The sequence below is a fragment of the Salmo salar genome, chromosome 21, assembly GCF_965601325.2.
Source record: "Salmo salar chromosome 21, fSalSal1, whole genome shotgun sequence".
In the NCBI taxonomy this organism is placed as follows: Eukaryota; Metazoa; Chordata; class Actinopteri; order Salmoniformes; family Salmonidae; genus Salmo; species Salmo salar.
The window spans coordinates 33,337,819-33,352,844 of record NC_138311.1 but is presented as its reverse complement, the minus strand read 5'-3'; the positions used below and the strand labels follow the sequence as shown (position 1 = coordinate 33,352,844).

Below are 15,026 nucleotides of genomic sequence, written 5' to 3'. Positions count from 1 at the left end.
CTGTTCATGTCTCTGTTCATGTGGTCATGTCTCTGTTCATGTCTCTGTTCATGTGGTCATGTCTCTGTTCATGTGGTCATGTCTCTGTTCATGTGGTCATGTCTCTGTTCATGTGGTCATGTCTCTGTTCATGTGGTCATGTCTCTGTTCATGTGGTCATGTCTCTGTTCATGTGGTCATGTCTCTGTTCATGTCTCTGTTCATGTGGTCATGTCTCTGTTCATGTCTCTGTTCATGTGGTCATGTCTCTGTTCATGTGGTCATGTCTCTGTTCATGTGGTCATGTCTCTGTTCATGTGGTCATGTCTCTGTTCATGTCTCTGTTCATGTGGTCATGTCTCTGTTCATGTGCTCTGTTCATGTGGTCATGTCTCTGTTCATGTCTCTGTTCATGTGGTCATGTCTCTGTTCATGTGGTCATGTCTCTGTTCATGTCTCTGTTCATGTGGTCATGTCTCTGTTCATGTGGTCATGTCTCTGTTCATGTGGTCATGTCTCTGTTCATGTGGTCATGTCTCTGTTCATGTGGTCATGTCTCTGTTCATGTGGTCATGTCTCTGTTCATGTCTCTGTTCATGTGGTCATGTCTCTGTTCATGTGGTCATGTCTCTGTTCATGTGGTCATGTCTCTGTTCATGTGGTCATGTCTCTGTTCATGTGCGTCATGTCTCATGTGGTCATGTCTCTGTTCATGTGGTCATGTCTCTGTTCATGTGGTCATGTCTCTGTTCATGTGGTCATGTCTCTGTTCATGTCTCTGTTCATGTGGTCATGTCTCTGTTCATGTGGTCATGTCTCTGTTCATGTGGTCATGTCTCTGTTCATGTCTCTGTTCATGTGGTCATGTCTCTGTTCATGTGGTCATGTCTCTGTTCATGTGGTCATGTCTCTGTTCATGTGGTCATGTCTCTGTTCATGTGGTCATGTCTCTGTTCATGTGGTCATGTCTCTGTTCATGTGGTCATGTCTCTGTTCATGTGGTCATGTCTCTGTTCATGTCTCTGTTCATGTGGTCATGTCTCTGTTCATGTGGTCATGTCTCTGTTCATGTGGTCATGTCTCTGTTCATGTCTCTGTTCATGTGGTCATGTCTCTGTTCATGTCTCTGTTCATGTGGTCATGTCTCTGTTCATGTGGTCATGTCTCTGTTCATGTCTCTGTTCATGTGGTCATGTCTCTGTTCATGTGGTCATGTCTCTGTTCATGTGGTCATGTCTCTGTTCATGTCTCTGTTCATGTGGTCATGTCTCTGTTCATGTGGTCATGTCTCTGTTCATGTGGTCATGTCTCTGTTCATGTGCGTCCTGTTCATGTGGTCATGTCTCTGTTCATGTGGTCATGTCTCTGTTCATGTGCGTCATGTCTCATGTGGTCATGTCTCTGTTCATGTGGTCATGTCTCTGTGGTCATGTCTCTGTTCATGTGGTCATGTCTCTGTTCATGTGGTCATGTCTCTGTTCATGTGGTCATGTCTCTGTTCATGTGGTCATGTCTCTGTTCATGTGGTCATGTCTCTGTTCATGTGGTCATGTCTCTGTTCATGTCTCTGTTCATGTGGTCATGTCTCTGTTCATGTGGTCATGTCTCTGTTCATGTGGTCATGTCTCTGTTCATGTGGTCATGTCTCTGTTCATGTGGTCATGTCTCTGTTCATGTCTCTGTTCATGTGGTCATGTCTCTGTTCATGTGGTCATGTCTCTGTTCATGTCTCTGTTCATGTGGTCATGTCTCTGTTCATGTGGTCATGTCTCTGTTCATGTGGTCATGTCTCTGTTCATGTCTCTGTTCATGTGGTCATGTCTCTGTTCATGTCTCTGTTCATGTGGTCATGTCTCTGTTCATGTGGTCATGTCTCTGTTCATGTGGTCATGTCTCTGTTCATGTCTCTGTTCATGTGGTCATGTCTCTGTTCATGTGGTCATGTCTCTGTTCATGTGGTCATGTCTCTGTTCATGTGGTCATGTCTCTGTTCATGTGGTCATGTCTCTGTTCATGTCTCTGTTCATGTGGTCATGTCTCTGTTCATGTGGTCATGTCTCTGTTCATGTGCGTCATGTCTCATGTGGTCATGTCTCTGTTCATGTGGTCATGTCTCTGTTCATGTGGTCATGTCTCTGTTCATGTCTCTGTTCATGTGGTCATGTCTCTGTTCATGTCTCTGTTCATGTGGTCATGTCTCTGTTCATGTGGTCATGTCTCTGTTCATGTGGTCATGTCTCTGTTCATGTGGTCATGTCTCTGTTCATGTGGTCATGTCTCTGTTCATGTGGTCATGTCTCTGTTCATGTGGTCATGTCTCTGTTCATGTGGTCATGTCTCTGTTCATGTCTCTGTTCATGTGGTCATGTCTCTGTTCATGTGGTCATGTCTCTGTTCATGTGGTCATGTCTCTGTTCATGTGGTCATGTCCTGTTCATGTGGTCATGTCTCTGTTCATGTGGTCATGTCTCTGTTCATGTGGTCATGTCTCTGTTCATGTGGTCATGTCTCTGTTCATGTGGTCATGTCTCTGTTCATGTCTCTGTTCATGTGGTCATGTCTCTGTTCATGTGGTCATGTCTCTGTTCATGTGGTCATGTCTCTGTTCATGTGGTCATGTCTCTGTTCATGTGGTCATGTCTCTGTTCATGTCTCTGTTCATGTGGTCATGTCTCTGTTCATGTGGTCATGTCTCTGTTCATGTGGTCATGTCTCTGTTCATGTGGTCATGTCTCTGTTCATGTGGTCATGTCTCTGTTCATGTGGTCATGTCTCTGTTCATGTCTCTGTTCATGTGGTCATGTCTCTGTTCATGTGGTCATGTCTCTGTTCATGTGGTCATGTCTCTGTTCATGTCTCTGTTCATGTGGTCATGTCTCTGTTCATGTGGTCATGTCTCTGTTCATGTGGTCATGTCTCTGTTCATGTGGTCATGTCTCTGTTCATGTGGTCATGTCTCTGTTCATGTCTCTGTTCATGTGTCATGTGGTCATGTCTCTGTTCATGTGGTCATGTCTCTGTTCATGTGGTCATGTCTCTGTTCATGTGGTCATGTCTCTGTTCATGTGGTCATGTCTCTGTTCATGTCTCTGTTCATGTGGTCATGTCTCTGTTCATGTGGTCATGTCTCTGTTCATGTGGTCATGTCTCTGTTCATGTCTCTGTTCATGTGGTCATGTCTCTGTTCATGTGGTCATGTCTCTGTTCATGTGGTCATGTCTCTGTTCATGTGGTCATGTCTCTGTTCATGTCTCTGTTCATGTGGTCATGTCTCTGTTCATGTGGTCATGTCTCTGTTCATGTCTCTGTTCATGTGGTCATGTCTCTGTTCATGTGGTCATGTCTCTGTTCATGTGGTCATGTCTCTGTTCATGTCTCTGTTCATGTGGTCATGTCTCTGTTCATGTGGTCATGTCTCTGTTCATGTGGTCATGTCTCTGTTCATGTGGTCATGTCTCTGTTCATGTGGTCATGTCTCTGTTCATGTCTCTGTTCATGTGGTCATGTCTCTGTTCATGTGGTCATGTCTCTGTTCATGTGGTCATGTCTCTGTTCATGTCTCTGTTCATGTGGTCATGTCTCTGTTCATGTCTCTGTTCATGTGGTCATGTCTCTGTTCATGTGGTCATGTCTCTGTTCATGTGGTCATGTCTCTGTTCATGTGGTCATGTCTCTGTTCATGTGGTCATGTCTCTGTTCATGTCTCTGTTCATGTGGTCATGTCTCTGTTCATGTGGTCATGTCTCTGTTCATGTGGTCATGTCTCTGTTCATGTGGTCATGTCTCTGTTCATGTGGTCATGTCTCTGTTCATGTGGTCATGTCTCTGTTCATGTCTCTGTTCATGTGGTCATGTCTCTGTTCATGTGGTCATGTCTCTGTTCATGTGGTCATGTCTCATGTGGTCATGTCTCTGTTCATGTGGTCATGTCTCTGTTCATGTGGTCATGTCTCTGTTCATGTGGTCATGTCTCTGTTCATGTCTCTGTTCATGTGGTCATGTCTCTGTTCATGTGGTCATGTCTCTGTTCATGTGGTCATGTCTCTGTTCATGTGGTCATGTCTCTGTTCATGTCTCTGTTCATGTGGTCATGTCTCTGTTCATGTCTCTGTTCATGTGGTCATGTCTCTGTTCATGTCTCTGTTCATGTGGTCATGTCTCTGTTCATGTGGTCATGTCTCTGTTCATGTCTCTGTTCATGTGGTCATGTCTCTGTTCATGTGGTCATGTCTCTGTTCATGTGGTCATGTCTCTGTTCATGTGGTCATGTCTCTGTTCATGTGGTCATGTCTCTGTTCATGTGGTCATGTCTCTGTTCATGTGGTCATGTCTCTGTTCATGTCTCTGTTCATGTGGTCATGTCTCTGTTCATGTGGTCATGTCTCTGTTCATGTGGTCATGTCTCTGTTCATGTCTCTGTTCATGTGGTCATGTCTCTGTTCATGTGGTCATGTCTCTGTTCATGTGGTCATGTCTCTGTTCATGTCTCTGTTCATGTGGTCATGTCTCTGTTCATGTGGTCATGTCTCTGTTCATGTGGTCATGTCTCTGTTCATGTCTCTGTTCATGTGGTCATGTCTCTGTTCATGTGGTCATGTCTCTGTTCATGTCTCTGTTCATGTGGTCATGTCTCTGTTCATGTGGTCATGTCTCTGTTCATGTGGTCATGTCTCTGTTCATGTCGTCTGTTCATGTGGTCATGTCTCTGTTCATGTGGTCATGTCTCTGTTCATGTCTGTTCTGTTCATGTCTCTGTTCATGTGGTCATGTCTCTGTTCATGTGGTCATGTCTCTGTTCATGTCTCTGTTCATGTGGTCATGTCTCTGTTCATGTGGTCATGTCTCTGTTCATGTGGTCATGTCTCATGTGGTCATGTCTCTGTTCATGTGGTCATGTCTCTGTTCATGTGGTCATGTCTCTGTTCATGTCTCTGTTCATGTGGTCATGTCTCTGTTCATGTGGTCATGTCTCTGTTCATGTCTCTGTTCATGTGGTCATGTCTCTGTTCATGTGGTCATGTCTCTGTTCATGTGGTCATGTCTCTGTTCATGTCGTCTGTTCATGTCTCTGTTCATGTCTCTGTTCATGTGGTCATGTCTCTGTTCATGTGGTCATGTCTCTGTTCATGTGGTCATGTCTCTGTTCATGTCTCTGTTCATGTGGTCATGTCTCTGTTCATGTGGTCATGTCTCTGTTCATGTGGTCATGTCTCTGTTCATGTGGTCATGTCTCTGTTCATGTCTCTGTTCATGTGGTCATGTCTCTGTTCATGTGGTCATGTCTCTGTTCATGTGGTCATGTCTCTGTTCATGTCTCTGTTCATGTGGTCATGTCTCTGTTCATGTGGTCATGTCTCTGTTCATGTGTCATGTGTCATGTCTCTGTTCATGTGGTCATGTCTCTGTTCATGTGGTCATGTCTCTGTTCATGTGGTCATGTCTCTGTTCATGTCTCTGTTCATGTGGTCATGTCTCTGTTCATGTGGTCATGTCTCTGTTCATGTCTCTGTTCATGTGGTCATGTCTCTGTTCATGTGGTCATGTCTCTGTTCATGTGGTCATGTCTCTGTTCATGTGGTCATGTCTCTGTTCATGTGGTCATGTCTCTGTTCATGTCTCTGTTCATGTGGTCATGTCTCTGTTCATGTCTCTGTTCATGTGGTCATGTCTCTGTTCATGTCTCTGTTCATGTGGTCATGTCTCTGTTCATGTGGTCATGTCTCTGTTCATGTGGTCATGTCTCTGTTCATGTGGTCATGTCTCTGTTCATGTGGTCATGTCTCTGTTCATGTGGTCATGTCTCTGTTCATGTGGTCATGTCTCTGTTCATGTCTCTGTTCATGTGGTCATGTCTCTGTTCATGTGGTCATGTCTCTGTTCATGTGGTCATGTCTCTGTTCATGTCTCTGTTCATGTGGTCATGTCTCTGTTCATGTGGTCATGTCTCTGTTCATGTGGTCATGTCTCTGTTCATGTCTCTGTTCATGTGGTCATGTCTCTGTTCATGTGGTCATGTCTCTGTTCATGTGGTCATGTCTCTGTTCATGTGGTCATGTCTCTGTTCATGTGGTCATGTCACTGTTCATGTGGTCATGTCTCTGTTCATGTCTCTGTTCATGTGGTCATGTCTCTGTTCATGTGGTCATGTCTCTGTTCATGTGGTCATGTCTCTGTTCATGTGGTCATGTCTCTGTTCATGTCTCTGTTCATGTGGTCATGTCTCTGTTCATGTGGTCATGTCTCTGTTAATGTGTTCATGTCTGTGGTAATGTGTATCTCTCCTGCAGGTTAAATCCAGGGTTATCCCCAACAACATGCAGACAAAGGAGGATCCAGTTAAAAGTACTCAGTACAGGGCCAACTACAGAGAGAAACCCTGCCACCTGGGGGTCTGCAGTACAGAGAGAAACCCTTCCACCTGGGGGTCTGCAGTACAGAGAGAAACCCTGCCACCTGGGGGTCTGCAGTACAGAGAGAAACCCTTCCACCTGGGGGTCTGCAGTACAGAGAGAAACCCTTCCACCTGGGGGTCTGCAGTACAGAGAGAAACCCTGCCACCTGGGGGTCTGCAGTACAGAGAGAAACCCTTCCACCTGGGGGTCTGCAGTACAGAGAGAAACCCTGCCACCTGGGGGTCTGCAGTACAGAGAGAAACCCTGCCACCTGGGGGTCTGCAGTACAGAGAGAAACCCTTCCACCTGGGGGTCTGCAGTACAGAGAGAAACCCTGCCACCTGGGGGTCTGCAGTACAGAGAGAAACCCTTCCACCTGGGGGTCTGCAGTACAGAGAGAAACCCTGCCACCTGGGGGTCTGAAGTACAGAGAGAAACCCTTCCACCTGGGGGTCTGCAGTACAGAGAGAAACCCTGCCACCTGGGGGTCTGCAGTACAGAGAGAAACCCTTCCACCTGGGGGTCTGCAGTACAGAGAGAAACCCTGCCACCTGGGGGTCTGAAGTACAGAGAGAAACCCTGCCACCTGGGGGTCTGCAGTACAGAGAGAAACCCTTCCACCTGGGGGTCTGCAGTACAGAGAGAAACCCTGCCACCTGGGGGTCTGCAGTACAGAGAGAAACCCTTCCACCTGGGGGTCTGCAGTACAGAGAGAAACCCTGCCACCTGGGGGTCTGCAGTACAGAGAGAAACCCTTCCACCTGGGGGTCTGCAGTACAGAGAGAAACCCTTCCACCTGGGGGTCTGCAGTACAGAGAGAAACCCTGCCATCTGGGGGTCGGAAGTACAGAGAGAAACCCTTCCACCTGGGGGTCTGCAGTACAGAGAGAAACCCTTCCACCTGGGGGTCTGCAGTACAGAGAGAAACCCTGCCATCTGGGGGTCTGAAGTACAGAGAGAAACCCTGCCACCTGGGGGTCTGAAGTACAGAGAGAAACCCTTCCACCTGGGGGTCTGCAGTACAGAGAGAAACCCTGCCACCTGGGGGTCTGAAGTACAGAGAGAAACCCTGCCACCTGGGGGTCTGCAGTACAGAGAGAAACCCTGCCATCTGGGGGTCTGAAGTACAGAGAGAAACCCTTCCACCTGGGGGTCTGCAGTACAGAGAGAAACCCTTCCACCTGGGGGTCTGCAGTACAGAGAGAAACCCTGCCACCTGGGGGTCTGAAGTACAGAGAGAAACCCTTCCACCTGGGGGTCTGCAGTACAGAGAGAAACCCTGCCACCTGGGGGTCTGCAGTACACATAGAGGTGACAGGAAACATTCCAGGATGCAGGAGTTTAGACTGCACTGAGAGAAAAGTGAGGTGTTGTTATGATGATGATGACAAAAAGCAGCTTTAGATGGATTCGACATCAATACAGAGATAATAAAAACATCTGATAATGCCAAAGGAAGACTTTGCTGTGACCGAAGACAGACAAAATCATCTTTGAGCCAGTATAAAGGTTTCTCCCCTGGGCTATATCCAACTCTGTCTGTGGATACATGACATGATGAATAACTGTTTAGACAGATGCTTAGCTAGGCCTATTGGGAGGGTAAGCCATTACAAACAGTCACTCTGGGGTTAGTTTGTCTCGTGCATGTTCTAGAGTAAATACATAGACTGCCAAGACCTGTATTACAACACACAATAACACACTACAAACTGCAACAACACACACGGCACTGGTGAGAACTAAATTAGCTATTTGACAGATGTGTTGTCAGAGTAACAGGCATGGTAATACAAAGTCAAACGGAATAGCAGTATAAATCACTATGGCGATGGTACAATATTTCCTGTTGGTGAGAAAGTGGTGCAACAGCACAGCTGCAAGGTGTCATTGCTCAGCCAGAGTACACCACGCCTTCGTCAGGGCCCAGAGGCAGGGTTCTGCAATATCCTTCCACATTCTTCCAAGCAACGCCAGGCCAGACCGTCTCAAACTAACCTAACCACAGGCTCAAAAATGATCTCCCCAGGCCTCCTATACCTTCCAAATGTTTGCCCAGGGCCTCAGGTCATCCTGGCTAACCTTGGCTCCCCAAGAATCTTCCAAGCTTCCAGGCTAAGTATTTCTAAAACCAGTCATTGTTTAGTTGTGATAGCCATCTAACAGTCCAACACCACAGTAGCTGTGCATTTGCCCTCCCTGCCAGAGGTGAGGAATGAGTTCTGACAAGTATCCTGGATAATGCTGAGGCGGTTATGGTCTCAGCGAGGGCTAGGTACACAGATCAGACTGGACCTACTGGCTAAGGCTGCTAGGCTGCTAGCACTAAGGAGAATGCTAACCAAACAAACCCCCTTCTCCCGCTGCACTGTGTCAACAGTAGCCATGGTAATGGAGAAATATAAGGGCTGTGTTAGGACAACAACTAGGGGAAAACCTGTGGCTGTGCACCTCAAACCAACGCTCAGAAAAGTGGAAGAAAGAATACTCTAGGTGTTATCTGTAGACATGTTCATTCCCTTTGTGCTAAGTGTACTGTATCTCAAACATTAGCAGATAGTTCTTCCCTGTTTCCCCAACATCCCTAAAACCTCCGCCCTGCCCCTCTGCCCCTCTGCCCTACTGGCATGACTCCACTGTTCCATTTCCTGCTGAGGGCAGTGAGAGGAGGAGGACAGGGGAGGGTTTGGGAGTATGTGTGACAACCTGGGAAGCAAGCTACGTGGTCATGAGTCATGTGGTCATGTGAAGGACACACCACTACAACCAAAGACGTCACAGCAGAGAGACCAGGTGACTTTATGGTCTGTTCTGTCACTAGCTCAATTCTGCCGACCAAGCACTTCAGTGCATCATGTTTAGCAGTGAAGGCTGGTGTGTGTGTGTGTGTGTGTGATAGTGATGCGCGGGTTGACTCATAACCTGCAGTCCCCGTGGTTATATCCTCGAGGCGGGCGGGTTGAATAAAGAGAAAACACTACCTCAAAAAATCCATAAATGTATAATTCTCATGCAATTTATATCTATGGCTACATTGAGGTTTTTCTTTCATTATTTTAGGCTGACTGTCATTACTGCGTAAGCCTAAGCTAGGGCCTAACTGTACGCACGGCAAATTATAAACATAGTTGACTAACAAATAGCCTATCAAAATGTTGGAAATTAGAAGCAGAAACATATCTAAATTAGGCAAAAAAAATCCTGCACTCTCTGTCAAAAAAAGCTATAGCACATTTTCTATATTAGCGGGTTAGGGTTGGATATATCACAATATCACATTTTCTATATTAGCGGGTTAGGGTTGGATATATCACAATATCACATTTTCTATATTAGCGGGTTAGGGTTGGATATATCACAATATCACATTTTCTATATTAGGGGGTTAGGGTTGGATATATCACAATATCACATTTTCTATATTAGCGGGTTAGGGTTGGATATATCACAATATCACATTTTCTATATTAGCGGGTTAGGGTTGGATATATCACAATATCACATTTTCTATATTAGCGGGTTAGGGTTGGATATATCACAATATCACATTTTCTATATTAGCGGGTTAGGGTTGGATATATCACAATATCACATTTTCTATATTAGCGGGTTAGGGTTGGATATATCACAATATCACATTATCTATATTAGCGGGTTAGGATTGGATATATCACAATATCACATTTTCTATATTAGCGGGTTAGGGTTGGATATATCACAATATCACATTATCTATATTAGCGGGTTAGGGTTGGATATATCACAATATCACATTTTCTATATTAGCGGGTTAGGGTTGGATATATCACAATATCACATTATCTATATTAGCGGGTTAGGGTTGGATATATCACAATATCACATTTTCTATATTAGCGGGTTAGGGTAGGATATATCACAATATCACATTATCTATATTAGCGGGTTAGGGTTGGATATATCACAATATCACATTATCTATATTAGCGGGTTAGGGTTGGATATATCACAATATCACATTATCTATATTAGCGGGTTAGGGTTGGATATATCACAATATCACATAAAGTCGGGTGGTTGCGGATCGGTTATTAGTAATTGCGAGTGGGTGCAGGTGAACAATCACCACTACTGTGTGATATGATATAATATGGCTGTCCCTTGGGAGAGATGCAGTGTATTCTCTCTCTCCTTCTATCGTCTCTGCAGCTGGATTTTGTTGTTCTCAGGTCACCTCTAAAAAGAGCTTCGTCGGCATTCCTGACATTACAGACGTCTAATCACTGCATGATCAGGGGTGGAGAGAGAGGGAGATAGAGGGAGGTGAAGAGAGAGAGAGGGAGGAAGAAGGCGGGAGAGGGAGAGAGAAAGAGAGCAACAGAAACCGTTGACTCCAAACAGAAAATGTTTTGCAACAAAAAACAGAGTTTCTACTGGACAAAATCAGGTAGGTCCCTCCCCGTTTTGTTTGCTCTGTTTGCTTCCATTTGGTTCTTAAAATGGTAAATGGTTTTATATATGTATACACGATACACTTTACTTCACACTCATACAGTACACAAAGGCCACACAGACCAGGTTCTCTGCATCTCTTCAACACAAAGTTTACCAACAGATGGTGACTCATCAAATGTTCCCAAGCATTAACCCTAATCATCCCCCAGTACAGTACACTTTCTGACCTGCTGTCTGTTTACTCTGCAGAATGGTCAAATAGAGAGAAATCAAAGCGAGGGGGTGGGGGGTAGAGAGAAAAGGTTCTCACCTGAGGCTGTCAGTAGCTATGCTTCCATAGCTGTCAGGTCTCTCCTGTCTGCGTCTGTACAGGTCTGAGTTAGACAACTCCTTCAACCGCAGAGAGTTCATCCCTCCTTCCTTTCCTTCCCTCTGTCCACCAGGGTGTAGATAAACACTCACAGTAATCCTCCTCGTGTATGTGATCAGTAAGCTCCAAGGCTCGACAGCCAACAACCACCACTGACCCCCACCAGTCTCCTCTCCAAGCCCAGAACGTCAGCTCACCCCTGGGAAGCCCTTAGCAGATCAGTCCCCTCTCTCATGGAACAGTAGGCTACTACATTACACACTCCCTCTATCTCTGACATACACACACCTCCAGGCACACACCCAAAGGAATAACCTATCAGGGGTGTGGCTCTGATCCAACACACCACCTATCAGCTCCTCGCTCTGCCCCCCTCCTCAGCCTCAGGGCAGGTAGAGATAGAGGGGGAGGAGGAGGGATAAGGAGGAAGAAAGGTAAAAAGGGTAAGATGCAGTTGTACTGCAGTAGCCTGTTCTATCCTCTATTGTCTTCCCCTCTCTTTCTCCCCCCTCTCCCTCTTGCTCCCTCCCCCTCTCTTGCCCTCTTTATGCTTGTCATCTTGCCAAGCTATCCAATGACACTCCCATTCTGATAGGATGCCAGTGTCCCCTCCATAGCCGGCCCTAGCCTTTTGAGGGCCCTATGCGAGCTTGCCCAACCAAATCTCTTTTGCAGTTTTAAAGCAAATTTCTTTCAATTGCACACATTTTGCCAAGACTTATGCCACTTAATAATATCCGAGTGAAAGTGGCTAACAAAATCAATGGGGGCCCCCTGGAGGTCAGGGCCCCTAGGCACATGCCCTACGTGCCAGTCGGTATTTGGCCATGACTACTACAAGTTTTTATAGCTGGCCAGCCGAACAAAAAATTGTTAGTTGACATGGCTAATTGAGTGACTGTCAGTAACTGACATAACATGAGGAAAACTGTTGATGCACAACTAAATTAAAAAAAATTGCACCTTGTGTATTCTACTACCCTACTACAGTAAGTTGAGACTAACTAAGTTCCAAAATGTTTTAATATATTAATATATATTCATTTTGTGGGTCAGGGGCTCCCTAGCGTCTGGAGGCCCTAACCAACCACCTATGTCGCCTATGCCTGGAGCCGGCCCTGTGTTTATGTGTGCACTCAGTGTGTGTAGTGTGTTTATGTACTCACTGTGTGTAGTGTGTGTATGTACTCACTGTGTGTAGTGTATGTATGTACTCAGTGTGTGTAGTGTGTGTATGTACTCACTGTGTGTAGTGTATGTATGTACTCACTGTGTGTAGTGTATGTATGTACTCAGTGTGTGTAGTGTATGTATGTACTCAGTGTGTAGTGTATGTATGTACTCAGTGTGTGTAGTGTATGTACTCAGTTTGTGTACTTAGTGTGTGTAGTGTAAGTATGTGTGTACTCAGTGTGTGTAGTGTGTTTATGTACTCACTGTGTGTAGTGTATGTATGTACTCAGTGTGTGTAGTGTGTGTATGTATGTACTCAGTGTGTGTAGTGTATGTATGTACTCAGCGTGTGTAGTGTATGTACTCAGTGTGTGTACTTAGTGTGTGTAGTGTAAGTATGTGTGTACTCAGCGTGTGTAGTGTATGTATGTACTCAGTGTGTGTAGTGTATGTATGTACTCAGTGTGTGTAGTGTGTTTATGTACTCACTGTGTGTAGTGTGTGTATGTACTCACTGTGTGTAGTGTGTGTATGTACTCACTGTGTGTAGTGTGTGTATGTACTCACTGTGTGTAGTGTGTGTATGCACTCAGTGTGTGTAGTGTGTGTATGTACTCAGTGTGTGTAGTGTGTGTATGTATGTACTCAGTGTGTGTAGTGTGTGTATGTATGTACTCAGTGTGTGTAGTGTGTGTATGTATGTACTCAGTGTGTGTAGTGTGTGTATGTATGTACTCAGTGTGTGTAGTGTATGTATGTACTCAGTGTGTGTAGTGTATGTATGTACTCAGTGTGTGTAGTGTGTGTATGTACTCACTGTGTGTAGTGTGTGTATGTACTCACTGTGTGTAGTGTGTGTATGTACTCACTGTGTGTAGTGTGTGTATGTACTCAGTGTGTGTAGTGTGTGTATGTATGTACTCAGTGTGTGTAGTGTGTGTATGTATGTACTCAGTGTGTGTAGTGTGTGTATGTATGTACTCAGTGTGTGTAGTGTGTGTATGTATGTACTCAGTGTGTGTAGTGTATGTATGTACTCAGTGTGTGTAGTGTATGTATGTACTCAGTGTGTGTAGTGTGTGTATGTACTCACTGTGTGTAGTGTGTGTATGTACTCACTGTGTGTAGTGTGTGTATGTACTCACTGTGTGTAGTGTATGTATGTACTCAGTGTGTGTAGTGTGTGTATGTATGTACTCACTGTGTGTAGTGTATGTATGTACTCAGTGTGTGTAGTGTATGTATGTACTCAGTGTGTGTAGTGTATGTACTCAGTATGTGTACTTAGTGTGTGTAGTGTAAGTATGTATGTACTCAGTGTGTGTAGTGTGTTTATGTACTCACTGTGTGTAGTGTATGTATGTACTCAGTGTGTGTAGTGTGTGTATGTATGTACTCACTGTGTGTAGTGTATGTATGTACTCAGTGTGTGTAGTGTATGTATGTACTCAGTGGGTGTACTTAGTGTGTGTAGTGTAAGTATGTGTGTACTCAGCATGTGTAGTGTGTTTATGTACTCACTGTGTGTAGTGTATGTATGTACTCAGTGTGTGTAGTGTATGTATGTACTCAGCGTGTGTAGTGTATGTACTCAGTGTGTGTACTTAGTGTGTGTGTCGTGTAAGTATGTGTGTACTCAGCGTGTGTAGTGTATGTATGTACTCAGTGTGTGTAGTGTGTTTATGTACTCACTGTGTGTAGTGTGTGTATGTACTCACTGTGTGTAGTGTGTGTATGTACTCACTGTGTGTAGTGTGTGTATGTACTCACTGTGTGTAGTGTGTGTATGTACTCACTGTGTGTAGTGTGTGTATGTACTCAGTGTGTGTAGTGTGTGTATGTACTCAGTGTGTGTAGTGTGTGTATGTATGTACTCAGTGTGTGTAGTGTGTGTATGTATGTACTCAGTGTGTGTAGTGTGTGTATGTATGTACTCAGTGTGTGTAGTGTGTGTATGTATGTACTCAGTGTGTGTAGTGTATGTATGTACTCAGTGTGTGTAGTGTGTGTATGTACTCACTGTGTGTAGTGTGTGTATGTACTCACTGTGTGTAGTGTGTGTATGTACTCACTGTGTGTAGTGTGTGTATGTACTCAGTGTGTGTAGTGTGTGTATGTATGTACTCAGTGTGTGTAGTGTGTGTATGTATGTACTCAGTGTGTGTAGTGTGTGTATGTATGTACTCAGTGTGTGTAGTGTATGTATGTACTCAGTGTGTGTAGTGTATGTATGTACTCAGTGTGTGTAGTGTGTGTATGTACTCACTGTGTGTAGTGTGTGTATGTACTCACTGTGTGTAGTGTGTGTATGTACTCACTGTGTGTAGTGTATGTATGTACTCAGTGTGTGTAGTGTGTGTATGTATGTACTCACTGTGTGTAGTGTATGTATGTACTCAGTGTGTGTAGTGTATGTATGTACTCAGTGTGTGTAGTGTATGTACTCAGTATGTGTACTTAGTGTGTGTAGTGTAAGTATGTATGTACTCAGTGTTTGTAGTGTGTTTATGTACTCACTGTGTGTAGTGTATGTATGTACTCAGTATGTGTAGTGTGTGTATGTATGTACTCACTGTGTGTAGTGTATGTATGTACTCAGTGTGTGTAGTGTATGTATGTACTCAGTGGGTGTACTTAGTGTGTGTAGTGTAAGTATGTGTGTACTCAGCATGTGTAGT

The 15,026-nt window shown here is 44.8% G+C and overlaps 1 protein-coding gene across 3 annotated transcripts in view; it reads right to left on the bottom strand.

Moving 5' to 3' along the window:
• Positions 1–15,026, bottom strand: part of LOC106582212 (LIM and senescent cell antigen-like-containing domain protein 1) — an 82,172-nt gene that overhangs the window by 39,037 nt on the left and 28,109 nt on the right. The window contains exon 1 of one of the 3 annotated variants that reach the window (XM_045704680.2): positions 11,116–11,471. The exons of the other annotated variants lie outside the window; for them this stretch is intronic. Coding sequence (XP_045560636.1) covers positions 11,116–11,216 — 101 coding nt within the window. The 5' untranslated portion in view covers positions 11,217–11,471. Of the gene's footprint in view, positions 1–11,115; positions 11,472–15,026 lie in introns of those variants that run through there. 3 annotated transcript variants of the gene reach the window in all.